The sequence below is a fragment of the Scleropages formosus genome, chromosome 7 (assembly GCF_900964775.1).
Source record: "Scleropages formosus chromosome 7, fSclFor1.1, whole genome shotgun sequence".
NCBI classification, from domain to species: Eukaryota; Metazoa; Chordata; class Actinopteri; order Osteoglossiformes; family Osteoglossidae; genus Scleropages; species Scleropages formosus.
This window is the reverse complement of record NC_041812.1, coordinates 8,689,524-8,715,907: the sequence shown is the minus strand read 5'-3', so window position 1 is coordinate 8,715,907 and position 26,384 is coordinate 8,689,524. Positions and strand designations below refer to the sequence as shown.

General features: G+C 45.6%; 3 protein-coding genes across 5 annotated transcripts; 1 reads left to right on the top strand and 2 right to left on the bottom strand.

Annotated features, from left to right (window-relative positions):
• Positions 1–1,161: 1,161 nt before the first annotated feature.
• LOC108937726 (charged multivesicular body protein 5-like) lies at positions 1,162–5,048 on the bottom strand. The gene is made up of 8 exons (XM_018757837.1): positions 4,833–5,048; positions 3,458–3,562; positions 3,227–3,273; positions 2,651–2,744; positions 2,226–2,297; positions 1,987–2,095; positions 1,795–1,904; positions 1,162–1,376 (listed from the first exon to the last, which is right to left on the bottom strand). Exons 1-8 carry the CDS (start codon positions 5,025–5,027, stop codon positions 1,326–1,328), a joined length of 783 nt encoding a protein of 260 aa, XP_018613353.1. The 5' UTR covers positions 5,028–5,048; the 3' UTR covers positions 1,162–1,325.
• Positions 5,049–5,684: 636 nt separating this feature from the next.
• atp6v1h (ATPase H+ transporting V1 subunit H) lies at positions 5,685–18,514 on the bottom strand. 3 transcript variants are annotated; one of them, XM_018757834.2, is made up of 14 exons: positions 18,449–18,514; positions 17,483–17,626; positions 13,221–13,320; positions 13,046–13,135; positions 12,359–12,472; positions 11,699–11,803; positions 11,186–11,233; positions 10,564–10,661; positions 10,101–10,293; positions 9,520–9,698; positions 9,250–9,375; positions 7,986–8,087; positions 7,134–7,247; positions 5,685–6,412 (listed from the first exon to the last, which is right to left on the bottom strand). In XM_018757834.2, exons 2-14 carry the CDS (start codon positions 17,584–17,586, stop codon positions 6,349–6,351), a joined length of 1,437 nt encoding a protein of 478 aa, XP_018613350.1. In that variant the 5' UTR covers positions 17,587–17,626; positions 18,449–18,514; the 3' UTR covers positions 5,685–6,348. The 3 variants fall into 3 exon arrangements, with proteins under 3 accessions (XP_018613350.1, XP_018613351.1, XP_018613352.1); XM_018757835.2 differs by lacking the exon at positions 18,449–18,514 and adding an exon at positions 18,355–18,431; XM_018757836.2 differs by lacking the exon at positions 11,186–11,233.
• A 3,304-nt stretch (positions 18,515–21,818) lies between these two features.
• LOC108937648 (regulator of G-protein signaling 20-like) lies at positions 21,819–23,951 on the top strand. Its single transcript, XM_018757685.1, has 5 exons — positions 21,819–21,903; positions 22,494–22,642; positions 22,757–22,846; positions 23,094–23,328; positions 23,482–23,951. The coding sequence occupies exons 2-5, from the start codon at positions 22,497–22,499 to the stop codon at positions 23,668–23,670; spliced, it is 660 nt and encodes a 219-aa protein (XP_018613201.1). The 5' UTR covers positions 21,819–21,903; positions 22,494–22,496; the 3' UTR covers positions 23,671–23,951.
• The last annotated feature ends 2,433 nt before the right edge of the window (positions 23,952–26,384 follow it).

Sequence of the window (26,384 nt, the reverse complement as noted above, 5' to 3'; positions counted from 1 at the left end):
CAGTATCTAGTGGTGACCCAGATGTTGAGCAGCCAGTATTGCGAAGTGCCGCCAGCTGCCGACAGGGGTGTGGAGCCATTTGTGCAGATGAAGCGGCAAACATCTGACCAGTGGCCATCAGGGGAAGCAGGAGACAGCGAAGGTTCAGTAGAAGGTGTGAAGTCAGAGACCCACTCCAACTGTATTTATTGTCACAAAGTATGAGAACATGATTAAGTTGAAGTATTAAATGCATTAATGCAAAAACAAAAGGAGAAAAAAACTAAACAGGCAGTGATTCTACATATTCATATATAGTATTTCACCTTCAACCGCAGCTCCAGTGGTAGTCATAGGCTTTATCAAACCCAGGTTAACAGCTCACCATTTTGGCAGGTCCACAAGGTAGCAGATAAAGATGCAGCCTGGATGAGCACGGGGGTGCGCATGCACACACACGTGCCAGAGCACCAGGGAGGAGAGACCAAGTGTCAGGAGTGGCTGTGACAGTAAAGGCAGCAGAGCTTCACAGAATCAGATATTGCACTCAGAACAGCTTGTACCATCTCCTTTGTGAAATCCTCCAGCCCAGACTGTCAGAAAGGGGGGGGCAGCAAGTGGACTTCAGGTGGCACCAGACCACTTGATCACCCACAGATGAAAGAATCCCCAAGCTGTCACACAAACCAGCCTTAGGGAAGTGTATTTAACATTCAGGGGTGTGAAGCAATATGAATGTTGCAGAAAGGCAACAGATAGCCAAAAAAAACACCCTGATTTAGAACTTCAAGGATGGGGAAAATCCAGCAGTAAGATTGAAATGCAGGTCTTTATAAATCTTTCCCATGATACTGTATACAGTGTAGCAGCTACTTATACATAATTACTTAAAAAAAGACAAATGTATCACAAGCTGCACTGGATGAATGAATAAAGAATAACAATGTATTACGTATATAATCACTGTTTTCCATTCACCCATCCATAATCATTAACTACTTGTCCAGTGCAGGATTCTGGAGGTCTAGAGCCTATCCTGGAAATGTAGGATGTGACACAGGGGACACCCTGGACAGGATGGCTATTCATCACAGGGCAATCTTTCTCTCTCTCACTCACACAAACACACACACACCACAAATTGCAATTTAGAGTTACCAATTCACCTGAAACACATCTTTGGACTGTGGGAAGAAACCAGAGCACCTGGAAGACCCACACAGACATGGGGAGAACACGCAAACAAAGTAAAGTAAACCATTCCAGTAAAAAGTTTGTAGGCCACCTTGTTGGAATATTTATATGAACATTATTGTACATTTGATAGCAGCATCCTCCTTCAGCTCCTATGTGGCAGGAATCTGTGGTAGGCCAAACTCATCCACGAGGACCCCCTCCTGGAAGAAACCATGGGATCATTTCGGTACAGGCAATACTCAAGATGCGCGTCACGTTTTATAGCCGAAACAATGGGTCAGAGGCCCATGAACACACATCCTACTGGACATTTAGAAATATAACAATGGAAAAAAGGTGCTTGCTGGAGGTCCTGCTAGCAGTTACACTGCAGCCTCCTTGTGAAGCCACTTGGTGTCCTTGTCCCAAGAGCCCTACACTTGTTCACCACAGTGTACAGCACCATCTGCTGTTCACCTCTAGTTCTGCACCTCTCAGTACACAAGAGACACTTTACCAACAAGACACACCCGAACTTGGGGCGTCGAAGGTGGTGTGAGCGTTACGTGTCAATATGCGGCACAGCTCAGGTCTCTGAATGAAAGACCACCGAGGGCAGATGGGGACACAAAGACAGACCTTGTTAGTTCTCTCGCTGGGCATGCCTTCCGGAATGGCGGGTGCAGAGGCTTCGTCAAGGTACGAGTTGTCATTGTCCATCAGGAGCTCGTCTCCAAGGGCATCCAGCTCTATGGAGAGACACGGGAATGAGGAGCAGTGCACATACCCACGTACCCACGTACGCATGCACGCACGCACACACGCACTCACCAGCCTCGAGGTCGTCCTCATCGATCTCAGGCGTGCCGTAGCTGCGGCTCAGCGCCTCCTGAACCTCATTGGCATCCTCCATCATGTCCTCCAGCTGGTCCTGCAGGTCCTGATGGAAGCAGACATCCTTCTTACCAAACACCGCCACTGTTACCGTTGCTATGGCAATAACGGCACATCTCATACCCCCTACCCCAGGGTTACATCCATAGGATTAACCACTGAAAGCAGCAACTCACTTCGATCTGGTCGATTTTCACTTGTTTATAGGCCTTCTTCATCTCCTTGGCTCCAACTTTCATAGCATCCACCTAGAAGAGGCAACAGGTACAGGATGCTCAGCACTGCTCACACAGCACCTGGCCAGCTGGCAGCACAGTAAACATCATGCACTTCCAGCCTGAAGGTTTCTGGTTCACTCACCCCGAATCAGCCCCTTAAAATACCCAAAGGTATAAATGGGTCAAATACTGTAAACTGCGCTGAATTTTACGCAACAGCTAAACAGTTATTTAACAAGCGACGGACAAAAACATACATAAATCCACCAGTGTCCTTCATTTGATATTTTTGGGGTCCCGCTTCGGCCGTCCTGACCTTTACCGAATAAGACCAGTCCTCCTGGCGGACACTTTCTCAACGCGTCACAGATGAGACCCCTTACCGTGGTCTTGGTGTCCTTCAGCGTCTGGATCGTGTAGTTTGCCTGCTCCATGTTGAAGGACTGCTGCATCAGGTTGTCTCTCTGGCCTTCGTACCTGCAAACACGCAGTGTGACTATCAGTTATCGATAGCTAAGAACCAGGATGTGTTCCCTCAGAGCACATTTCTATTCTATTCCTTTCTATTATTAAATTATTTATTATATTGGGGAAAAGGCGGCACGGTGGTTCGAGCTGCCGCTTCCCACTCAAAAGGCCCTGGTCCGAATCCCACCTCCTGCTGCTCTACCCTAACCGGACACACACTGGGCTGGATTCAAACTCACAGCCCAGTGGCGCCGCACCTTTACAAAGTGGTGTATTCAAACATCCCTCTTTCTCTTTGTACACAACTGTGTGGAGTTGGAGGTTCCGTACGAAAGCGGCACCTGCTGACGCGACAACGTCTGAGAGCAGAGAGTGAACGGGAGCACAGAATTTCCACAGAAACCCAGAGGTTCAGTGGGGGGGCCCCAGAGAAACGGGAGGAGCGGCACCGAGAGGCAAGATGACGGTCACATGCCGACCACACCACTCACATCCTCTTCTGCTTCAGGACCCTCAAGGCCTTCTGCTTCACCATGTTCTGCAAGAGGACAACATCTTTCACCTGGGCACACGCAGAAGCATCTCATACGCAAATAAGACACCGCCACGCTAATTCCGTTAAACGCGCTGCTGGAACGTAGGCGAGTCTCCCCCTGGGAAGGGCGGCCTCGTCGCGAAGGGTTCCCTCTGTGGCTTTGCATGTCCTTCCTACGGCAGTTTACCTTTGAGGGGCCGTCTCGCATCTTTTTCATCTGATCCCTGTACTTGACCAGCTCAGCATCCAGTCGAGCAATCTTCTTATCGACCGACTCCGCCCGGGCATCTACCTGGGGGTAAGAGGGAGCGCTGCCTGAGCATAGTGATCTACAGGAGAGCTCCGGTCATGTTTGTTCACGGGCAGTAAGCGCCCCTTGGCCCAGATCTCTGAGCTCCTGCCCAAAGCCACACATCCCACCACACCAGCATGCAACCCACACACATATGTATTTATTCATTTAGCCGCTGCTTTTTTCCCAAAGCCACTTACAACGTTAAGGTACTTCCAACTATTTACTCATTTATACAACTGGGTAATTCAACTGGAGCAATTTTTTAGGGTATGTACCTTGCTCAAGGGTACCAGAGCCAGCGGTGGGAATCAAACCTGTGACCTTCCCTCCAAAGGCAGTAGCTCTAACCACTACGGTAGCAGCCGTTCCCCTGAAAGCTCATAAGGTGCAGGATCAGTCTTCAAAATCATTGCAGCCACCAGACAAGTAGCTTTGAAGTGCCAGTCCCTCATGAAGCAGCCCCACTGATCACAGGAAGAGTCCCACCAGAAGTGGACATCTTTGTCCCCATTAGTCATTTACAGTTGGGGTTGTCATTACAGCCAGAGTGTGAAGTTCCCCAGATCAATGAGGTCCAGCGTGTAAACACGATAAATAATACAACCTGATGCACGAGGTCCGAAAAGTGGGCGAATGAGTGACTGTAGAAGTGTGTTCATGATGATGAGCATGAGGTCAATCAATGTGTGTTGATGATGAGCAGGAGGCAAGCGAAGGAGGCGTATGGATGGCGATGTGTGCGGAGGGGTAGGTGGTGTGGGTGTGCGAGATATATATATATATATATATATATATATATATATATATAATATGTGTGTGTGTGTTGATGACAATGAGTGACTTGGAGGTCAGTGACACTCAGTGTGTTGTGATGTGACCAGACCGGTCAGACAGGTTTGCTCAAGGAAGTGACACCAGTGACGACAACAGGGAAAGAAACATTTTAATGAAAGCACCAGCGAAAGATTTTAACAATTTCAAAGGTCCCAGAGCCTCTCCTCTCACCATGAACTCAAACAAAGAAATGATTGACCACGGTAGATCCCAGAGTAATTCACCTCCGAGACCCTCGTTTTCAAGAAGGAAACCAGTTACCAGGACAAGACCGGTTAACACCAAGACGGTGTTAGGAGCACGTCGCTGGTGTGAAGATGACAGTTGGAAAATGACAGCGTTACGGTTGTTAGTATTACGTTAGTGAAGATGAAGATGAGGAGGAGAAAAGTGCTCCGACCTCCCGGTGATTGAGTCTCTATCATCTACTCACGGTTCCTATGCAGTCCGAGAGGTTCGGCGGCGGGCCTTTCGCTTTACCACGCCCGAAAATACGGTTCATTGTTGGAACACAAACGGAGAAACACAGACAAAGAAAGGACGCAGACGGAGAGACACGTTCAACCCCCCTAGCGTGATTTATTAGAGAAACACACAAAGAGTTCGCTAGGGAAACCTCCCCGTACATTTATACTCCAGAGCACACGGAAGGTATGATCACATGACATTGAGCAATGATTCTATTGGAGGGTTGTTTGGTCACGTGATGCATATCAGCCAATTGGTAAAGGAGCACAGATGCCCTCTGGCTGGGGTGGGAAATCCCAACTCTCGTGGTGACGGTCTTTGTTTCCAGGGCAACGGCAAACATTCCCGCTGTGAGTCATACCAAGTTTTCAAAAGTCGTGAAATAGAACGATGCACCGTTTTACTTTCTTCAGAGGCACGTGGTACATGTGGTTTTCCACCAGATAAAGTAATGACAAACCGCTATACGTGTGTGTATGTGTAGCCCTGGATATTGTGAAGTAAATTATCATTTACTCAACATGCCATATATGGCAAGTTGGCAGTCCAAGGAGGGGGGTTAACAATGTCTGAAATTGTTATGAAATACATTCACACAGATGTAATCTATTACGTGACAGGAATAAGAACTGAATCAACCTTCTTAATACCCATAATAAGATTGTCACCAAGATCGAAACCTTCAGAAATGTTAATTCTATAGGAGTTTAAATGAAACTTAGAAATTGATTCAGAAATAAAATATCACCTGAAGAAAATATGTGAAAAGAATAGAGGTAAATAATGTGATTTAGTTTATGAAATTCAATAACCCATATTTCATTGGAAGCAGCTACATCTATATTTGTAGACTAAGGGTCAAAGGTTGCATTTGCATACATCCACTTTATCACATTGATATGAACATTTTTCAGACCTTAGGATTTTTGTGCAACACCAGAAAGTAGCACAGAACAGCAACAAAAATGTGTCATACAGCTACTGTTTTACAGATGCCAGTCTCTTATTCCACATGCTGTCAAGTCCAGGAACACATGGTAATAATACAACATTTAACAACACAACCTTCTCTGGAACAGCGTTATGCAAACTGACAACCCAAACCACAAAACCAAACATTTCTGCATTGTGTATTTTGTTGTTATGTACAAAGAGCGAACAAAAACACAAACCCCTGTTCAGTTAGAGGATCTGTATTAGACTTCAGTTGCACAATTTAATAACCACAAACAATAAGTTACAGTAACACACAGCCACCAACTGGGATGGGCCGAAATCACAATACATACACAGCACAGGTGGCACCATCCAGTCCGACAGCTGGGGGAGGACTGATCAGCAGGTGATGATCAAGAGGGTAAAAGCACAGCTTTTTAACATCTAACCACCATGAACGAGTGAACAAGCTGTGCTGGGGACACTGGGGTCACTCAGTTTGAGGGGGATGGATACAGAGAGGGAGAAAAAGGAGGAGAGAGGACTCAGCTTCTGGCCGTGACAGCAGCCGGCTGCTCCGTGGACTGAAGCTGTTTTCCCAGGTACTCCCTGCAAGAGAGGAAACTAGCATGAAAAACATAAGAGGAACCAGAGTAAAACATGTCTTTACAGGTTTACAGCTCATACACAACACAACAGTGAGATCTCACTCATATTGATGCTGCGCCACAGCTACTTTCACTGCAATACAAAGCCACCCCATCATCCATAAACATTCCTCTGTTAAAGAAAAGTTTCACACAAAGCAAACATTTCACACACACCAGAAGAGGTTGTAACTCTGAAAGGCGTATAAATTTCAGCCTTAAATTACTAAACTACTTTTTGTTATCCTGGGTTTTACATTTAGCTGACACTTTTCTGCAAAACAACTTACAACTTCCCATTTACCTATTTGGGTAATTCTTACTGGAGCAATTTAGGGTGAGTACTTTTCTCAAGGGTACTACAGCAAGACACGAGATTCAAGCCTGCAACATTTCGTTCCAAAGGCAGCAGCTCTAATCATTATGCTACCAGCTGTTAGATGGTTTGCAAATTTCAGTAGAGATGGTTTTAAGCAAGAACACGGAACAAATAAATATGCATTACGAAAAAGATTGTCATAATTCTGACCTTCTGCACAGAATGAATGTGGAATCTAACATTTGCAGGAGGTCTTTTGGAGGCTTTTGTCAAGGGGGACAAACCCCAGATGGCTGCGTTGGCCAAAGAACACAGACATGCGATATCTACAAGTACCAAGCTAGCCACTTGTTCCCAGACCCACCAGTTGTGCACCATGAGCTTTTGCACGGCCAGCAGCGCGTTGTAACGGACCAACTGGTCTTCATGATGCATGTGGTTCATCACAAGCTGCTTCCCACCAAGCTGCTCAATAACCCTGGACAGAGAAGAACGGTGAGTCAGGGGTGAGGAGGGTGTATGGAGTGTGGCACTGGAGTGCGATTCCAGTTTGAGGTCAGGCCTCAGGTTGCGGGTTTTAAGGTAAAACACGACACACAGGATAGAAGCCGATGTCTGAAGGAGGAGAACATGGAGTCCAGGAGCCTCCAACTCCAATGATCAGATTTTTGGAGCGAGATAGATTTCTTAATTTTTATTATTTAGTAAGAATGAAAAAACAAATCATTCAAAGTTTTACTCATATGTTATCTTCGTGCAGTAATGTTTTCTTGTAGTAATGTACACTTCTCAGTCAAAAAGCCATTACAGCAAATCTTTCAAAGCCCAATAAATCAGTAAAACCCCATAAATACATCTCCAAGATAAAAAAAAAAACCCAACAAGAGGCTGCTCATCATTCAATCAAGTGGTCTATTCTGTGGTCTCTATAGCAACATCCGAAAAGCTGGTCCTACCAAGGAGAATTTTACATTTGAAATCTACATCTGTAAGTGATGTTGGGCTTCTGGTCACATGACACACACACACACACACACACACACACACACACACACACACACACACACACACACACACAAGATGAGTCCATGAGTATTTTGACTGGAGGGAAACAGCAGTTTTCCTGAAAGCACTCTGTTCCAGGAAGATGGGAGAAAGACCCAAGTAGGTAGATACTGGACAGATGGGGCAGGTCAGTCAGAGGTCATGGCCTTACCGTTTGCCCCGTGGGTAGTGTCTCACATACTCTCCAATGTCATGAGCTGCGACTGCTATGACCTGGGGGTCTTCGGACACTTCCAGTAGTCTGGTCAGGATTCTGTATGCAGAACAACAACAAAACAGAGAGATGCAGACATCAGACTGCATCTCATTGCACAGACATGACAGTCACCCACATGACATATGAACACAGCTGGATATTTTACTTAAGTATCCACCTGTAACCTGAGGGCTGAAGCCCATTATACACAATCATATTGTACAGGAAATCCACAGATTACGAACGAGTTCCGTACCTAAGTCTGTCTTTAAGTCAAATTTGTACGTAAGTCAAGATAATTGTACAGAGCTTTTTAAATGCTCCATTATTTTTGCTTTGTCCTTTAAAATTGTCCCAACTGTTGACCGACTGTAGCCTAACACTTTTCCAATGTTTGTTGATGTTTCACCTTTTTCCGATCGCTTTATTATTTCCACTTTAGTTTCAATGGTGATAGTTTTTCTTTGACGCATCACATTTACACTTTAGTGCCATGGTTACGAGGGTAAAAACAAAAAAAATTAAAGACACATACAGTAACACACACAAGACACTTAACAGCAATGTGATCTGACTGAAAAGAATGAAGTGTTTGTCCTACCTCGGCCCCACGCGTCCCGCTCACGAGCTGACGAACTGCTGTAGACACGCAATGTTTTGATGCCTTCTCGCAAAGTAGCACCCATCTGTTATTATGAACCATTGTATGTAACTTGAATTTTTAAAATAATAGGCTTTACGGGGAGTGGTTCGCAACTACGGGTTGTATGTAGGTCTGATGATTGTAACCAGGGGACCGCCTGTATACTTATTATGAAATAAGATAATCATTAATGACATTTTATTACTTCTTTTTTTGCCAACTGAGCCTTGGGTGTCACCTCTTCACAGGGAGCTTTTTTATACTTACATTTGTTAATTTCGCAGATGCTTTTCTCCAGTGACGTACAACTCATACTAAATACAATGTGTGCATTACATTAGCAAAAAGAGAGACTTAGATGCAGAAGCATGATTCTAAAGTACAGTTTGTTACTTTTTATACAGAAACTTCCACTTTATACCTGAATACACAGCTGGCTGTTTCCCTCAAGCAGGTTAGGTTGAAAACCTCGCTCAAGAGTACAACAACAGAACTCCCATGTCCACAAAGCAATATCACCAGCCGCCTGCTTAGGACTGTATGGTTCAGAAAGATCTCAAAACTGACACTGCTTACTTCAAGAGTTCGTAGTTTTTCTCATTGAGTCGCACCGCATTCTCTCGCCAGAACTTCTCAGATTTGTGCACCGGACTCCACTCGAGGCGTCCCGACTTCAGCTCCGAGCTGTACTCATCAAAGGAGCTGTCAGAGAGACAGGGAAGAGAGAGGGAGGGAGACATTACCAACTGTACTGCTGCAAAGAGTTATGAGAGAAACATGAAGACAGTGTGACCTCACTGACTGTACTTCTAAGAAGAGAGACTGGTAGGGGGCTGTGCTCCATACCTGAGGTCCTGCACGCTTTCTCCCAGCCTTTCCAGGAGAAACTTGATATCGTCAGTGATGTCCTCATCATCATACTTCTGCTGCTCCAGGTTCTCCAGCTGCTTTAGCACCTTGCACTGGATCATGGCCAAAGCGTACTCCTGACATGTCTCCCTCTCGCTGGATTTCTCTAGCAGGTTCTGTGAACACACCCCAGAAACCAAAGACCCATCCTCACACATAAGCAACTTGTTTAAATCCCAGACAAAATTAAATTGTTTTATCACATTTAAAAAAAAAAAAAAAAAGTAGACAGCAGTTTGTGTTTCTTGAAAAGCATTATGACATAAGAGCTACTGAGCTACTTGAGATTTGTTTGACATTTGGCCAAATTTTACATGTTTTAAAGAAAGTGTCAATACCTGAAAGAGAAGGGAGAAACTCAGGGCTGAAATAACTGCAAAGAGCAGGCATCGTTAGGCAATATAAGTCACTTGGAGAAGAGAGCTATATGCTTGATTCCACCCCAGCTCATCACAGATATCATTCTCTACATCCACTTTCTTGAGGATTGGCAACATCACAATGGATGGCACACTCACCCTAAAGGTGGCCAAGATGATACGTGTGACCTTCTCCTTCACAGACTCTTGCAGAATGTCGGCCAGCACCGGCACTACATTGTAACGACGCAGCTGTTCACACATCTGGGGGCTGAAGGCCAGCAGCCACAGGCAGAAGATCATCTGGTACTGCAGCTGGAATCCACACTTGCTGCTGAGCACAGCTGTGATGCTACAACAACAACATTGAGAAGGCTCTCTGGTCACTGTAACAGCCACACACACACTGGAAATGGCATGGAGGAGTACGCGCATAAGAAAGTAGTTGTGAACAAAAGGTTAGGGTATAAATAGACTAATAAAAAAAAAATGTTTTTACTCAAAGACAAATTTAAGTTGGCAAATAAAGTATTATAAAATATGTTAACATGGTTACCTGTTATGGCTCAGTTACAGAGAAATACTGTTATTTCTCAGAATAACAGAGGCAGAGAGGACTTACGAGTTCACACCATCTGCTTCCACCCAGGAAAAGCGGTACTCATTGATCCTCAGCATGAGCTGTAGGCAGCCAGCCACACACTGGGCATACTGGGAGCTCTGGGGAGCAGGGACAGTACACAGGTGAGCATATTGCAAACCAGAGTAGCCCTACCCTCCTGTACCCTTATGTTCCATCAGCAGAGAGGCAGAACATGACCTAAAGAGAGCAGAGGAAGGCTGTCAGAGAGCACCCTGGGAAGAAAGACTGAAAAAGCTTGTATTTGTTAGATGGAAAAGGTCCAGCCCTACAAAAGAGAATAGAACATGGTATGAAAGCAGGAAGGTCCAGGTAAAAGAGAAGAAGAGAGAAAAAGATGACAAAGGTAGAAATGAAAGCATTTTACTCATGTCCATCAGAGCCAGCTGGCTCAGATGAACTGGTTTCATCCGTTCCAAAGGCTCATAGACAAAGGAGACCTTGGAAGGAGACACAACCCCCTTCATGAGAAGCTGAAGACTGAGAGATCCAGCACATATCATGGGGAGAGGATCCAGGTGATGAAGTCACCGTAACATCCCTCCAGAGCTGTAGGCACAACAACCAGACAACCAGCTGTGGGCAGCAGCTATACAGTACTTACATAACTGTGGCACACCATTCCTGTCTCTGGGCCTGCAGCTCGCTGTTTCTACCAACAGACAGAGAGGGGTCTTTAGCCTGCCGCTAACACCAAGAACCACAGCTGGGTATCACTGCGAACTGGTACCTCCAGAGCCCAGAACACCAATTAGCTAAAAGGCACTTGAACAAAGGCAGGAAAAATTTTTAAAAAATTTCAAACGTCTAGAGTGGCTGGGGGGCCTCTTCCCTAGGGTACGGTAACCAGCAGAGGCAATCATCAAAGACAGCAGCTCTTCCAATGTGTGCGGTTGAGAAATTCACTCAAAGAGCCTGAAAATTTGACACTGCCCTGTGTAAAGTGAGGCCACGGCCAGCTGAGAAACACCACCGTAACAACGTAATTTACCATAGAACAAAACTAGTCAAACACCAATCAGCTGAATGAACAAAATCCTTGCAGAAAACATGTTTCAAAATATCATCAGTGCTTTTAGACTCTAAATGGCCCTTTCTGAATAGAATCTACAAATACCTGAGAGCACAGCTGAGTTTTGATCCAGTTGAAATAATAGTTCAGGTCACTGCCTTCCATGAGCTCCCGACCCCAGGCTGCCAGCTTTGCGATGATCCTCGCTGCCTGGAAAACAAAGTGTCGTGTGTGTCAAAGGGGAAGGAAAGCGACACAAGGATGTCTTGATAAAATCAATTCATAATAAACATGTGAATCATGTTTTTTTTTTTTTTTTTTAATTTATGGTATGTCATTTTTTAATCTGTTGGGTTGCTTGTTAGACATGGGTTCCTGCAGTGAACAACACCATCAGCTTCAGTGCTGCTCCCGAGCTGCGCGCTATGTGCGTTTTAATGATTTGACAAAGGAATGAGGCCTCTCCACAAAGGGCAGGGGGAATGACGTTAAAACCTCAAGCTCAATACCAGAATGTTTTCATCAAAGTTCAAATATGGGTGCTGCAGTTGTGCTACTGAGTAAGGTAAGCATTTAGCCCAAGTATCCTGCCCCAGAACAAAACCAAACAAACATTTCAAATAAAGCAAGAAATTAAGATTTCACTCCCCCCCTTCTAGGTCAATCAGAATAAGTCTTCATTGTAATTTCATTCCGTGACTAGAACAAGTACAGCGAAAATTGGACCGCAAACATCCCAAGTTGGTGACAGTATGATGACTATACCATATGAACAGTGAAAGGGTCCTGGCGGTTGAGCATAGGGAGAAAGTATGACCAGGCCGTGTTCTTGGTCTTCTTGGCATAATCAAAGAAGACAGTCACTCTCTGGTGGTTCTCCTGTGAATGAGACAGGAGGATAACAAAACAACCACCATTTACATTTATTCATTTAGCAGACGTTTTTCTCCAGAGCAACATATATCTTGGCAAACATACAAATTTGTGCATTACATTGGGAGAAAGAGACATAGTTACAGACATGTGATTCACATCACATATACAATGCACTGATCACATGAGAAAGCAAATGCTGGCGAGTAGAACTGGTGATGCTCAAGGTTCATGTCCCTCAAGGTCTGTTGACCCTTCATACTGAACACCTGACTGACCACAATATCAAACTAGGGATCACATTTTTCTCCAGTTAAATAAGGTACACTGTCTTTATTTAACTGTTGGGCCAATGCTTTCACCAACTTGGCCTGCATACTTCTATTACACTTCGTAATTTGTACAGGAAGGTGTTCAAAGGATTGGTCAAAAGAACCAAGCTGGGACCTGAACCTGTCATCTTTTAGTATGGAAACACCACAACTCATCCAAATCAAACCCAAAAGTCAGTTCAGTTTCATAGTTGCTTCACATGTTTGTTTTCTTGCATTGTGGTCAGTAAGACCACAAAGGTCTCACCTGCAATGTGTCATCGATCAGTGTGAGGATGTACTGGACTGTCTGCTCCTTGGAGATGTGGGCCATGAGGTTCAGGAAAGTCCTGGCACACTGCGACACAAAAAGTGTGGCATTCATGAATGTTAAGCATGTTAAAGACTGCTGTAATGCAAAAAAAGGAATGCTAGAAGCCCACCTGGTGGCCCTCATTGGTGAGGATGGCCTGCTTCTCCTCTGAATGCGCCATTTCAAACCTCTTGATGAACTCACAGTCCTCCCCTGAGATCATTTGGCCTCTGAAACACACACAGACATGTTGTGGGAATGAAATCCACAAAGAGTCTCACCCCACTCCTAAAGGAGGCTAAACTTCAAACTGCCATGAGGCAAAGTACTCATCACAAAAAGATTCAGCCCAGAGCTTCGAATCATCCTCTGGAAATGAAAAGATCCAATTTTTTGTGTGCAACAGGTAAACAGGAGAATTTTGAGTTTTTCCTTCTGGGAAATCAGCATTGGTGTAAAAGAGAATGAAATTAAATGTGAATGTATTGAATGAAATTTAAATTATATTCTGAAAGTCAGCTGATAAGAGAGACTGGACTCTATGACAGGAAAACAAAGCTGAATTAGAAAAAAGGAAATAATCTCATTTACAACATCCAACGAAAGAGTGAGATAGGGATAGATAGATATACATAGATATACTTTATTGATCCCACACGGGAAATTATTATGTTACAGCAGCAGAACACAAGTCAGATAAATACTTGCAATATATATTTAAAAAAACATATAAAACAAGTGGAAAAATACAAGTTAAAAACACAAGATAAAAATATATGTGCAATTATGTATACTGTTGGAAAAATAAAAGAATAAAAAGTATATTAAATAAATTAAAACAGTATGTAGTGCAACAGTAAAGTGCAAGTTGTACAAAACAGTAATACAATCAGTAACAAGATGAACTAACAATAGTGCTGAATAGTTCATCTGTCACACAGAGGTGAGCTGTTGTACAAAGTTATTGAGAACAATAGAAATGATTTCCTGAACCGTTCTTTACGGCAGCGGAGCTGAATGAGTCTTTTAGAAAATGAGCTACGCTGTCTCTGCAGCGTGCTGTGCAGTGGGTGGGAAGGAGTGTCCGTGATGGAGAGCAGTTTGTTCAGTGACCTCCTATTCCTCACTGACTCAAACGTCTCCATGTTCTGTCCAATGATGCTGCCGGCCTTACGGATGAGCTTGTTCACCCTGCCTGCATCTCTTGCATTGATGCTGCTCCCCCAGCAGACCACGGCAAAGTAGATGGCGCTCGCAACAACAGACTGGTAGAAGATCTCCAGCATCTTGCTGCACACATTGAAAGATCTGAGCTTCCTCAGAAAATAGTCTGCTCATTCCCTTCTTGTACACAGCATCAGTGTGGTCCCTCCAGTCCAGACTGCTGTTCAAGTGGACACCTAAGTATTTGTATTTCTGAACAGTCTCAACCTCCTCCCCCAGGATCTTTATGGGTCTGACTGCAGTTCTTGTCTTCCTAAAGTCGACGACCATCTCCTTGGTCTTCTTGACATTTAGGAGCAGATGATTCCTGCTGCACCACTCCACAAAGTTATCTACCAGGTGCCTATACTCCAACTCCTGTTCATCTCTAATACACCCCACCACTGCAGAGTCATCAGAGAACTTCTGCAAATGGCATGATTCAGTATCATACTGAAAATTAGAGGTGTACACGGTGAACAGGAATGGTGACAGAACAGTTCCCTGTGGCGCTCCTGTGTTGCTAACCAAAACATCAGACCGGAAGCTCCCCAGCCGTACAAACTGAGGCCTGCCTGACAGATAGTCAGAGATCCAGGAGACTGTAGATGCACTGACACCCATCCCCAGCAGCTTCTCACTCAACAAAAGAGGATGGATGGTATTAAAGGCACTGGAGAAGTCAAAAAACATGATCCTCACAGTGCTGCCACTACCATCCAAGTGTGAATGAGCTCGATGCAGCAGATAAGCAACGGCATCATCCACACCCACATGAGGCCGATAGGCAAACTGAAGAGGGTCCAGACAAGATTTAACCTGTGGTCTCAGTTGTATCAGCACCAGTCTCTCCAGTACCTTCATAACATGTGACGTTAGGGCAACTGGTCTGAAGTCACTGGGGCCAGATGGGATGGCTATCTTTGGCACCGGTACTAAACAAGATGTCTTCCATAGCACAGGAATCCTTTCCTGCAACAGACTCAGGTTAAAGATGTGTTGCAGGATGCCAGACAGCTGGGCCGCACAGGACCTCAGGACCCGGGGGCTGATGTGATCCGGGCCTGCAGCCTTGCCTTGATGGAGTCTCTCCAGCTGTCTTCTCACCTGGCCAATGGTCACATTCATAGGGGTTGGAGTTGGGGGGTTGTGGTCAGACGTACACTGTGGGGGGTGGGAGTGGGTACGATGGAAGGCATTAGAGGGCGACAAAGAGGGTGTGAAGACTGGTCCAGTGTGGGGAGGGCCAGCAGGGGGTCCAGTGCTTAACCTGTTAAAGAACAAATTCAGCTCATTGGCTCTGTCCAGGCTGCCGTCCTGCTGACGATCTTTGATGTTATATCCTGTGATCTGCTTCATGCCCCTCCACACATCCCTCATGTTGTTCAGCTGGAGTTTATTCTCCAGCTTTTGTCTATAAAAATCTTTACACTTCCTCAGTGCCACCTTCAGTTGGCGCTGTATCCTTCTCATCTCATCCTTGTCACCAGACCTGAAGGCTCTCTTTTTTTGGTTCAGCAAACCCTTCAGGTCACTGGTAACCCAAGGCTTGTTATTAGGAAAACAGCGTACTGTCCGGGTTGGAATGATAGTGTCCTCACAGAAATTAATATAGTCCGTGATGCAGTCAGTGATGTTATTGATGTCATCCCCGTGTGGTCTGCAGAGCACATCCCAATCTGTTGTTTCAAAGCAGTCCTGCAAGACCTCACTGGCCTCCTGAGTCCATCTCCTCACATTCCTTGTGGAAATAAGCTGCCTTTGAACTGCAGGGACATACTGAGGTGTTAAAAGGATAAGATTGTGGTCTGATCTACCAAGTGGGGGCAGGGCAGTGGCGGTATATGCATTCTCAACATTTGCATACAATAGATCCAATGTTTTGTTTTCCCTCGTAGTGCAATCAATGAACTGATGAAAAGTTGGAAGAATTGAGTCCAATCTAACATGATTAAAATCTCCGGTAACGGCCACAAAAGCATCGGGGTGCTGAGACTGTAGCCTAGCAATGGTGGTGTGTACCGCGTCACATGCCGATGTCTCATCAGCTGATGGTGGAATGTAAACCCCGACCAGTATGACGGAGGAGAACTCCCGTGGTAAATAATATGGACGAATACTCAAAGCTAGGAGTTCGGTGTCCGGCGAGCAGAAACGTTCCTTCACAGTAAAATGTCCGGGATTGCACCACCGTTCATTCACAAACACTGCAATCCCACCGCAGATCCACTTCACATTTCCATCTCATTGTCCCTTGTCACAAACATCTTATAAGATGTATAGAAGTAACAGCATTTCCCCCGAAACTGTACACAGATCATAAGTTAAAATTGTTTCACACGGGTGAAAATTTAAAAATGCCTAATACCGCTAATACACATCAAACATGAAACTTCTGCTTTTCCTCTGCTGAATGTTCAATATTTTCCCCACATTCTCTAAGTCAAGGGGGAGAAAGAGGAAGAAGGACAGCGGGACATTTCCCATTATATTTTAAAGCTAAACTATTTTTGAGAGTACCGTGGTCAGTGTCACATGTCTGACAGTAGACTCCCCCCAGCGATGCCTGACACCATCGCTAACACAAAACCTCCACACAAAATAAAACAAATGATAGTTATTCCACTATGCTTTACATGGGCTAAATTCTGAGCTGACTGATAAAGACATGCGCTGTTAATCAGTTGACAGGCATTTATTATATTTTTAATGTTATTTTTACATTTTCCTCTTTTGTGGATGCTTTTCTCCAAAGTCACTTACGGCAGTAAGCTATTTACAATTTACTCTTTCATAAAGCTGAGTAATTTTTGCCGTAGCAGTTAGGGTAAATACTTGATTGAGGGTACTACAGCAGTAGGCATGATTTGAACCTGATTGTTCGAGTCGAAAGCAAGAGCACCAGGCCCTGTATTACTAGGTGCCACATGCTCCTTAATTCCCCTTAATGTTTAACTGATAGCAAAATTAATAACACTAACCTGTGCATTACAGCAGGTAACAAAGTCATATTTGACTGAAGTGAGGCTCGGTGTGCAGGAGGGCATCCGGAAACTCAAATTACTTGGAAACGAATGTAACCCCGCACTGCTGCTTAGATCGATGTCCATGATGTAGGTGAGCTGTAGCTCATGCTATCCCCATAAACAGTAAACAGGAAGGGGTCCTCATGTAGATGAGTTGACTCACTGTAGATAGGACTGCCAGTTGACTTTGTTGGCGCGGACCTCGGCGGCCTTGGCAGCGATGACGTTGGTCGGCACCGCCGCGTCCACGGCTCCACGGATGTCCATCTGGGCTGCTCTCCTCGTGCAATGGTGCCGTTCTTGGGATCTGCAGGAAATGAGGTTTCTTCATATGTTACTTGACCCTGTTTCTGAGGAGTGGAGCGTGTGTAATGACAGTCAACACTGGAGGACAGGACAACCAACTCTGCGAGGCAGTGAGTCTGAACAGGAGGACGCAAAGCGGAGCCACGTTTGGCAAAAGTGCGATCGGGGGTTTTACTCTGCTCTCTACACACAGCAATCGGCCTTTTCATCAAGAAACATTGGAAATGCATCTTCTGCAAGTCAAAGTGTGTCTTTCAGGACATACGCATTCCAACTCCGGTATCCATACAAAAATCCTTTCATTGACCCATTATGCTTAATTTTTTTTAAATTAATTTACTTTACACTTCTCCAAAGTGACTGAGGGTTAGACACAAAACTACTTAGTATTATTATTTATAATAATTTATTCAGCTGGGTAATTTTTACTGCATTATCAGTTGAAGTTCAGGGTTACTGAGGGGCAACAGTCAGAGCAGGAGTGAGGTCGGAGGGAGGGATCCGATGCGAACCCGACCGTTAAATGGCAAGGAGACGACTGTAACCACTACGCCCTCTGCTGTTGCCCCATCGTGTCCGTGTGAAGCGGTTCGTCGTTCGTTTGAATTTCTGAGGCAGAGAGATAAACCCAATTTTGCAACGCAACGCGGACATGTCCGAAAAAGAGGCGGATTTACACGTCGACATGACGAAATAAGACACCCGTTCAATAAAATAAGACATACTTACAGTGCAACAGAACAAACGCACAGTCAAAACAGCAGACAACACCGTCGAATAGAGTAAAACAGAGTGAATTACGCCGAACGACCGTTCCGCTTACCTCAAGGCTCTCAGCTGACCCGACGTCCCGGCCGCTGTCACGTGACGGAGTCGACGGCACTTCCGCTGTCACGTGACATGGTTACGTCACTGCCGTTGTCATGTGACCGCCAAGCGGAAACCGCAGTACGTGCGGTACGCGGTGCCTTGGAGCGGTTGTTCGTATGTTGGGAGGTCGAGCTGCGCCATGCGAATGCAGCGGTTTAATATCTCAGTGTGTGAACATTAGTAATTGCATCCAACCAAAATCGTCATAATCGCGTTTGGTTTAAAATGTTCTTCTTATTTCTGTGTTTGTCATTATAATTAAGGTCATCATTTTGGTGCAAATTAACATCGTGGCCACTGTTGTTTCCATTGAAACCTATATAATATAATATACGTAAATCACATGGTGGAACACAAAAGATTGTCAGACATGCCGTGCGCATGTATTCACACACAGCACCACTACAGCCACTAATCTGATGTAATCTGTGCTAAAGCAGTGAGGTGTACTGAGAGTGTAATCCCCCTGGGCCAGTCTCAGCACCCTACCCTCTTGCCTCTTCATCTGCTCACCCGCTCGCTCGAGCTGTTTGCCGCACGCCCACCGCAGCCGCCATGGTAACCAGGTGAGCGGCTGTGCCGTCCCCACTCACTTCCAGAGCCCGAGATGGAGCAGGGAGGAGGATAGTGGCTCAAGACCATCACCCTTGCCTGCTCCCTTAGCCCCTCTCTCAATGTGGCAGCGGCTTCTGCACCAGCTGGGAGCCTGTCGCCGTGGAGACGGTTATCACACATCGGGGGAGTCTGACACAGAGCATACAGACCATGCAGTGGAGCTGGTGTCATGCCAGGTGAGGGCCAAAGTTGCCTCATCCTTTCCGGTGGCTGTCTAGCATGGCGGCCGAGTCTGGGGGCGACCGCGAGAGCTGCGGGAGCTGCCGTGAGCGGAGCCGGTAAATTTGGTCCATCGGAAATGAACGGTGTCTTTTTGAAATTTGGATTTTTTGAAGGAGTCACATCGGTTCTGCATTTTCCTTTCCATTTCCTGCATTTTCCAGCCCCCCTTCAAATCTTTGACTTACGTGGCTCAGTTGGGTGTTTGGGTGCCAGTGAATCCCGTGGTGCGTTTGGTATTTGTGGGAAACGGATCGCTGCTACACTGCGCCCAGGCTCTGTGGGTCCTGGTTGTCTGGACCGTGGCTCTCTGCATTGGCTCCAGCTTGTCAGCCTTGTTTCCTGCCATTGTGACCTGATGTTGTGGGTTGCACTTGTCCTGGAGAGCAGGCTGGATGGTGCTGGGGGCATAGATCTTAGGGAAGCACTTGGTGATTAAATAAAGTCTCAGTGGCTGAGCTGTTATATAAGACAAATGCAAGCATAACGGGTTGTTACATCCAGAAATAGCCTCAGAGGGAAACAAGCAGACTTCTTATGGCTGCATTTTTGTCTCAGGAAATAAAAAGTACTCAGGTACCTAGGCTCAAATAGAATGAGAGTACTGGTGCACGAAATGTCACCTCACTTTGGCTTTTGTGACTGTGACTGGCAGTGTGGAGGTTGGGGTTTGACTCGATGAAAGCGTCCGCTCCAGTTCCAGGAAAGCCGGACTCTCTGATGCTGTAGAACCTCCCCATTAGGAGGAACGGGGGCCCCGGCTTCCTTTTGAGGGGTCTGAGGTGACTTTCTATTCAACTTTCTGAAGATCAGTATTTCAGACGAAAATTCAGATGAAGTGTCCAGATCAAATATACAACAGAAGACCTCAGAAAGCACATGTCTCCTTCACATTACGTGTGTGCTTCATCCCAAAAATGTGCTTTTAAAATATGTTCTCATACAGATTACATTAACATATTTCTGTGCTGCTTTTTTTCTCTCCCCTTTACCTTTCCCCTCTTATTTATCTTGCTGTTATTACTTTTGGTTCTTTTTTTGCATGTCGTCCTTGTTTTTGCACGCGTGTCCTCCATGTGCTCTGGTTTCCTCCCACAGTACAAAGATGCCTTTTAGGTCAACTGGGTCTCTAAATTGCATCTGGTGTGTGTGTGTGTGTGTGAGAGAGAGAGAGAGCGAGAGAGAGAGGGAATGAGTGTCTGTAACTGCTCTGTGATGGACTGGGATCCCATCCACCATGTACGCAGCCTCACCCTAAGCTCCCAGGATAGCCTCCGGATCACAACGCTACTTTGGCCGAGTGATTACTAATAATAGATGGATTTTGTTGCATGCCATTTGTTGTCATGTTTAAATGATTTTCATTTTTATTTTGTTTTATTCAGTTCTTTTATTTGTTTTTGCAGTTTAATGCAAATATTTGTCAGTTTCTTTGTCTTAGTATTGTAACCCATTCAAATCTATTCTTTATTCTAGAGCAAGCCGAGAAGCTGCTTTTCGTTTCCGATTAATTCAGTTTATTTTTGCAGAGCACTGTATGTGGCATATGAAATAAAGATAACAGTACATAACAAGGAAATTCTCCAAATAACTGTAATCACTCATAACCCCATCTCTGCTGAGCTTTGTCGCTGAGGACCATTTGCAGTAAACGAATAAAAAATAAAATAAAATGACACAAGCAGTCATTCGTAATCTCTAACGGTTTTACAATTTTAAATTTTGAACATAAGTAAGACTTTGCCGTTTTCCAGTTTTACCCATATGACAATAGATCTATGCTTTTACTCTGTTTTCAGCTGAAATTTCCGTTCTACTAGGCATTTTGGTTGATAGCTGTTCATCATGAGACTATAAATAATAAAGCAAATGTGTTAGTAAGTGTGAAGCTGTGTGACGCGAGGGAAGGGAAGCCTGCAGACAGTGTAGTGACCGTGACCTTTGAGCGATGCGCTCGACTCCCGCCCGGCCAGATCGTGGAACCACGGGTGGAACCACGGGTGGAACCCGGGTTCTGCTCCGTAGCGGAGTGTGAGCCGCTGGAGAACGGCGGGCTTCTCCCCGTGACACACAGCTCGTCTGGAAAATATTAATTTTGACACGTTGACGTTTTCACAGCGCATTCCAAGGGCTGTAGCAAAAATAAAATTAACTGTCTTAAAGCCCCTCGCTTCCTCTTCATTTTGTCGTTCGTCGTACTATTTGTCCATTCATCTTTCAGACCAGTTCGGTGTCATTCATTCATTCATTCGTTCGTTCATTCGTTAATTTTGTCATCTGTCACCCCAGTGTTTCATTTAATCGCTTTGTAGCGCAGTGTTTTACTCCATTTCCAGTTCGGTTCGCGTCCTGACTATTAGTATTACTCAGAAGATTTTGCGGGCGGTGCAGATGCGGGGCTTTACGGGTTTTTACTCCCCCGTTACTACAAGGGGCGCCGGGGGGGGGGGGGTTTGGAGGAGGAGCGCGTGCGCAGTGCGAGAGCGCAGCCGGCTGCTGGAGCGCGCTGTGCCGCAGGAGATCATACAGAATAAAGAGAAAATCGCGTCTCTCTCCCGCATACATGGTGACACTGTGAGTACCGCGCATCTCCTCATCTCCACCAGCGCTTCTCTTTAGTGACGAGTCGTCGTCACGGGGACGTGGAGACTCAGACCCCCAGAGAGGCGCTCCGTCCGTGTTCCACCACCTTGTCATGGTGGCCCTTCCCGCTCATCTGATGGCCGATCCCGCTCATCTCACTCCAGCGCTCTCATCTGCTCCCAGGAGGCAAACACATCCTTGCACAGCTGAGCCTGTGATGTCTTGTGTTGATGAGATGACATGAGAAGATGAGATCTGATATGATCTGATTTGATGATTAGATGTGATGATGAGATGAGATGAGATGAGATGTGATGTGATGTGATGTGATGATTAGATGTCGTGAGACGAGTTGAGATGTGATGCGATGATGAAAGGTGATGTGATGATTAGATGTGGTAAGATGAGTTGAGATGTGATGATGAGATGTGATATGAAGAGATGTGATAGATGGATGGAGAGGTTTAACCGGCAGCGCCCTTTACAAAAATGTTTTGCAGAGCAAATGTGAAATGGTTTTTAGACTCATTACAAGGTGGGGTCGGTCCTGGACGTGACAGCCGGCCGTGTCCTGTCCACAGCCCATGGGTTCCGAGCGGATGGAGATGCGCAGGCGGCAGCGGGTGTTGCAGCGGGGGGTTTCAGGCGATGGGGGTGCTCCACAGACCTCAGGGAATCCAGCCTCAAATGCCTGCTGCTTCTGTTGGTGCTGCTGCTGCAGTTGTTCCTGGTGAGTACTCGCTGGGTCTTTTGTGTGATTACTGGCACTGATGAGTACTATATGGCTCTGTGGTGTGATTCCTGTAGCTGGTGAGTACTAACTACATAATTCATTACGCTGCAGTCTCACCACTAGGAACAATGAGGGGGATGATGGGAGTTGTGAAACCTCCCGTGATCCCAAGACTGAGGGAGGCGATGTCTGGCAAGACAGGTTGGTCAGCGCATGATGATAACCACTGAAAACATCTACATCCATCACCACAGGACACAGAAGTTCACTGAGAACCATCTACACCCATCAACACAGGACAGTGAAGTTCACCACTGAGGACAATCTACACCCATCACTCCAGTCCACTACAGCTCTCCTTTCAGAACCAAATACATGAATTTTTAGTCTGTTTTGACCGTTCCAAACCACTTGGCTCTTACCTTTGCCACCTCCACCCTCTGGGAAGCCCCAGGCCCAGCGTGGAGGAGGTGCGTTCCTGGGGACAGTCCTTCGACAAGCTCATGAAGTGCCCGGCCGGGAGGAAGGCCTTCCGGGAGTTCCTGCGGACAGAGTTCAGCGAGGAGAACATGCTCTTCTGGTTGGCCTGCGAAGACCTCCGACAGGAGACCAACAAGAGTGCCATTGAGGAGAAGGCTGGCCTTATCTACGAGGACTACATCTCCATCCTGTCGCCCAAGGAGGTAAAACCAGACTTTGTGTTCTTGTGCACATCTGTTTCTAATGAGAGCACTAAGAGGGGGTCCATGGGGTTTGAATGCTGTCATCCTGTCAATGTAAAGTCAACCTGAAGAGGCCTCCTTCCCTTCTTCCTTCCCACTGACTCTTTTCCCCAGGTGAGCCTGGACGCCCGGGTTCGAGAGGCCATCAACAGGGGCATGCTGGAGCCGACGTGCCACACGTTCGATGACGCCCAGCTGCAGATCTACACGCTCATGCAGAGAGACTCGTATCCCCGCTTCATGAACTCTCCGGCCTACAAGACCATCCTTCAGACCCTGTCGGAGCAAAGCCCGGAATCATAGTTCAGTTGATTGCGGACCTCCTTTTTGTTGGGTCAACACTGGTCACCAGGTCCTCAGCCGGTCAAACCACTGTGCCCATGTGCAAGGTGGCTCACGTGACTACTACATTGCAAAGCACAGCATTGTGTTAACTGAGCATCAAAAGCCATTCCAGAGGACAGTGAGCATGTTTCAAACATTTTTTTAATAGAAATTTGTTGTCATTACCATTTTTCTACTTTTGTTAAGAAGATGAACGTATGTGACACATAGTGTCTCTCAGCTGCTCTGCAGGGGGCCATTGACACCCAGAGGTGTGTTCAGGGTTTAATGCTCTGCGTGGAATACCAGGGTACGGTGGCTTTAGGGGTTACCTCATTCATTCATTCATTCATTCATTCATTCATTCATTCATTCACTTGTTTAGTTATTCTGATTTGTATTCTTTTATCCTTCTTCACGATACATTCTTTACAATGCAGCACCGCTGGACTGACATGGCGTGCTTCAACGTCCTTTTATGACAACACTGGGACTCGCTCCGTGAGCACAAGCGGCGCTACACATCTCCAGGGCGACCTCAGCGGCACCATCCCCGGAACATTCTGCAGAATACACCTTTGTGGGTTATACACACACACACGCACACACACACACACACACACACACACACACACAGGCTCCAGGTGGCACTCTGTAACATATACAGGACATTTCCTGGGCAACAGGAGGAAAACTGAACCCTGGGACCTGAACTCCTGACCACTGTGATCGCTGGGCACCGACTCCATCCACGTTCAGACAGGAACAAGCACCTGCGACCTTCTCCATCTGTGTATGTTAAAAAAAAAACATGCAGAAGCAGATGAAGTGAACATCTGGAACTGCACTGATGTTTAACCCCGCAGTTTCGCTCTTTTTCCCCCCTTCCTCGGTCAAACTGGCCTCATTAATCCCCAACTGCTCAGTGGAAGAGCACAAGTCTCGCATCACGATGTAAATGCCAGGGGTTTATAAGCAAAACAGAACAGTTAGAGCAGAATTTTTTAAGGTCACACAGACACTGGATTCACTTTTAGGGAAGTGCCTTGACATCCAGCTTTTCCTGCGTGGGCGATGCGATGCGATGCGATGCTCTTCGCCGCTTAAACACACACCTCGCGTCCTGACCGTGGCTCCAGCTGGAACCTCGGCCTGCATGACAATGAACACACTGTCCCCGCACACAGCTTGCAGCTCTCACTGACTTGGACAGATACTGCCTATAAAGTTTTATTACACAAAATACATTATTTTGGCAAGCAGAGTTTATTATGAGATACATTTTTATTTCTAAAGCACAAATGTTTACAATGTCTAAATGGACTAATAACTGCGGTGTTCCTGTTCTTACCGACACAATAAAGCACAGCGATTTTACCCAGTTTGCCCAGGTCTCATGTTTCTGGCACATAGCAGCAGCAAATGGTCTGCAGTTTACATATACTGTACTTTTATAGCAAAGGGGAAGGAAACAACATTTTATTTGCCAACTAGGTTTGTGTATAAGGAGTTTGATGTGGTTGATACTCATTCAGGCCCATTTCTCATTACATAACATTAAAGTAACAGGATAAAGCTACAAAAAAAAAAAATTATACCAATCATCTGGGGGACAAGGCGGCGCAGCGGGCTTGGCCGGGTCCCGTTCTCTGGTGGGTCTGGGGTTCGAGTCCTGCTTGGGGTGCCTTGCGATGGACTGGCGTCCCGTCCTGGGTGTGTCCCCTCCAGCCTTGTGCCCTGCGTTGCCGGGTTAGGCTCCGGTTCACCGCGACCCTGCTTGGGACAAGTGGTTTCAGACAGTGTGTGTGTGTGTGTGTGTGTGTGTATACCAGTTGTCCAATTATTTAAAAGTATGTTTATGTGCATATCTAAGTAATATGAATATAGAAGTGTACATGGCGGTGGCACTAAATGTACGTAAGTAGGGGTAATTGTATTGTTAACACTTTAATAAATAGTTAAGGACACAGTTGGAATTAATTTTTTTTCAGACAGTTTGAGGTTCTTTGAAGTTTCAGTAATGATGGATAAAAAAATCTTAAAAATGGTTTATTACAGTTCTGCGGAGTCTCGCCAGATATGAGGCATTACAGAAGATCACTTGGCGCCGTGTCTCTTCACTGTTTTTTTAAAGTCCCCAAATATCTCTTATACACTTGCAACTATAAATCAGATGATCCAAGGTCCCTAAACGAAAGAGCCTTGCATTCCAGAAATTTCTGGGTGGGCTAAGACACACACATTAAAGGAAAGGAAAGGTATTCAAGAAAGATGTAATGATGTAAAGATGTAAAGCACACTACAACAATGTGTATATACCTATTTATTTTTTTCAGTTTATAATTTAATTGGAGTGTGGCAGTAAAGACTGATGCAGAGATTCTGCTGTTTTTGGGATAAATGAATTCAGCAGCTAATGCTGGACTCGTCTGGACTCATACTGCAGAAGTCATTTTTTCTTCAGTCAATGTTTTTTCCTTTCATTTGGTTAATGTAAATTCAGCTGAATTAGTGAATAACAGATATTTTGTAAACTTAACATTTCAGCAAGTCATAGATTTTACAGGAGTACAAAATAGCGCATACAGGTCCACCGCCTTGTCACACTGCGGTCCTCCTCTGTCCGATGTTCTTTGCGAAGAGTTTGGAAGTGCATCGGTTAATCGGGGAGCAACATTGAATTCGTCTGAGCC

What these genes read in the sequence shown, in the direction of transcription:
- LOC108937726 (XM_018757837.1), bottom strand. Translation starts at nt 5,027, where the DNA reads ATGTACGGGGAGGTTTCCCTAGCGAACTCTTTGTGTGTTTCTCTAATA. An exon ending in TGAAGGACACCAAGACCACG is followed by an intron (nt 2,298 to 2,650) that starts GTAAGGGGTCTC and finishes TGCCTCTTCTAG; the next exon opens with GTGGATGCTATGAAAGTTGG. An exon ending in CCAGCGAGAGAACTAACAAG is followed by an intron (nt 1,377 to 1,794) that starts GTCTGTCTTTGT and finishes GGTTTCTTCCAG; the next exon opens with GAGGGGGTCCTCGTGGATGA.
- atp6v1h (XM_018757834.2), bottom strand. Translation starts at nt 17,586, where the DNA reads ATGGACATCCGTGGAGCCGTGGACGCGGCGGTGCCGACCAACGTCATC. An exon ending in TCATCTTGGCCACCTTTAGG is followed by an intron (nt 9,699 to 10,100) that starts GTGAGTGTGCCA and finishes GTGTGTTCACAG; the next exon opens with AACCTGCTAGAGAAATCCAG. An exon ending in AAAAACTACGAACTCTTGAA is followed by an intron (nt 8,088 to 9,249) that starts GTAAGCAGTGTC and finishes TTCTGCATACAG; the next exon opens with AATCCTGACCAGACTACTGG.
- LOC108937648 (XM_018757685.1), top strand. Translation starts at nt 22,497, where the DNA reads ATGGGTTCCGAGCGGATGGAGATGCGCAGGCGGCAGCGGGTGTTGCAG. An exon ending in TGCTGCTGCAGTTGTTCCTG is followed by an intron (nt 22,643 to 22,756) that starts GTGAGTACTCGC and finishes ATTACGCTGCAG; the next exon opens with TCTCACCACTAGGAACAATG. An exon ending in CCATCCTGTCGCCCAAGGAG is followed by an intron (nt 23,329 to 23,481) that starts GTAAAACCAGAC and finishes TCTTTTCCCCAG; the next exon opens with GTGAGCCTGGACGCCCGGGT.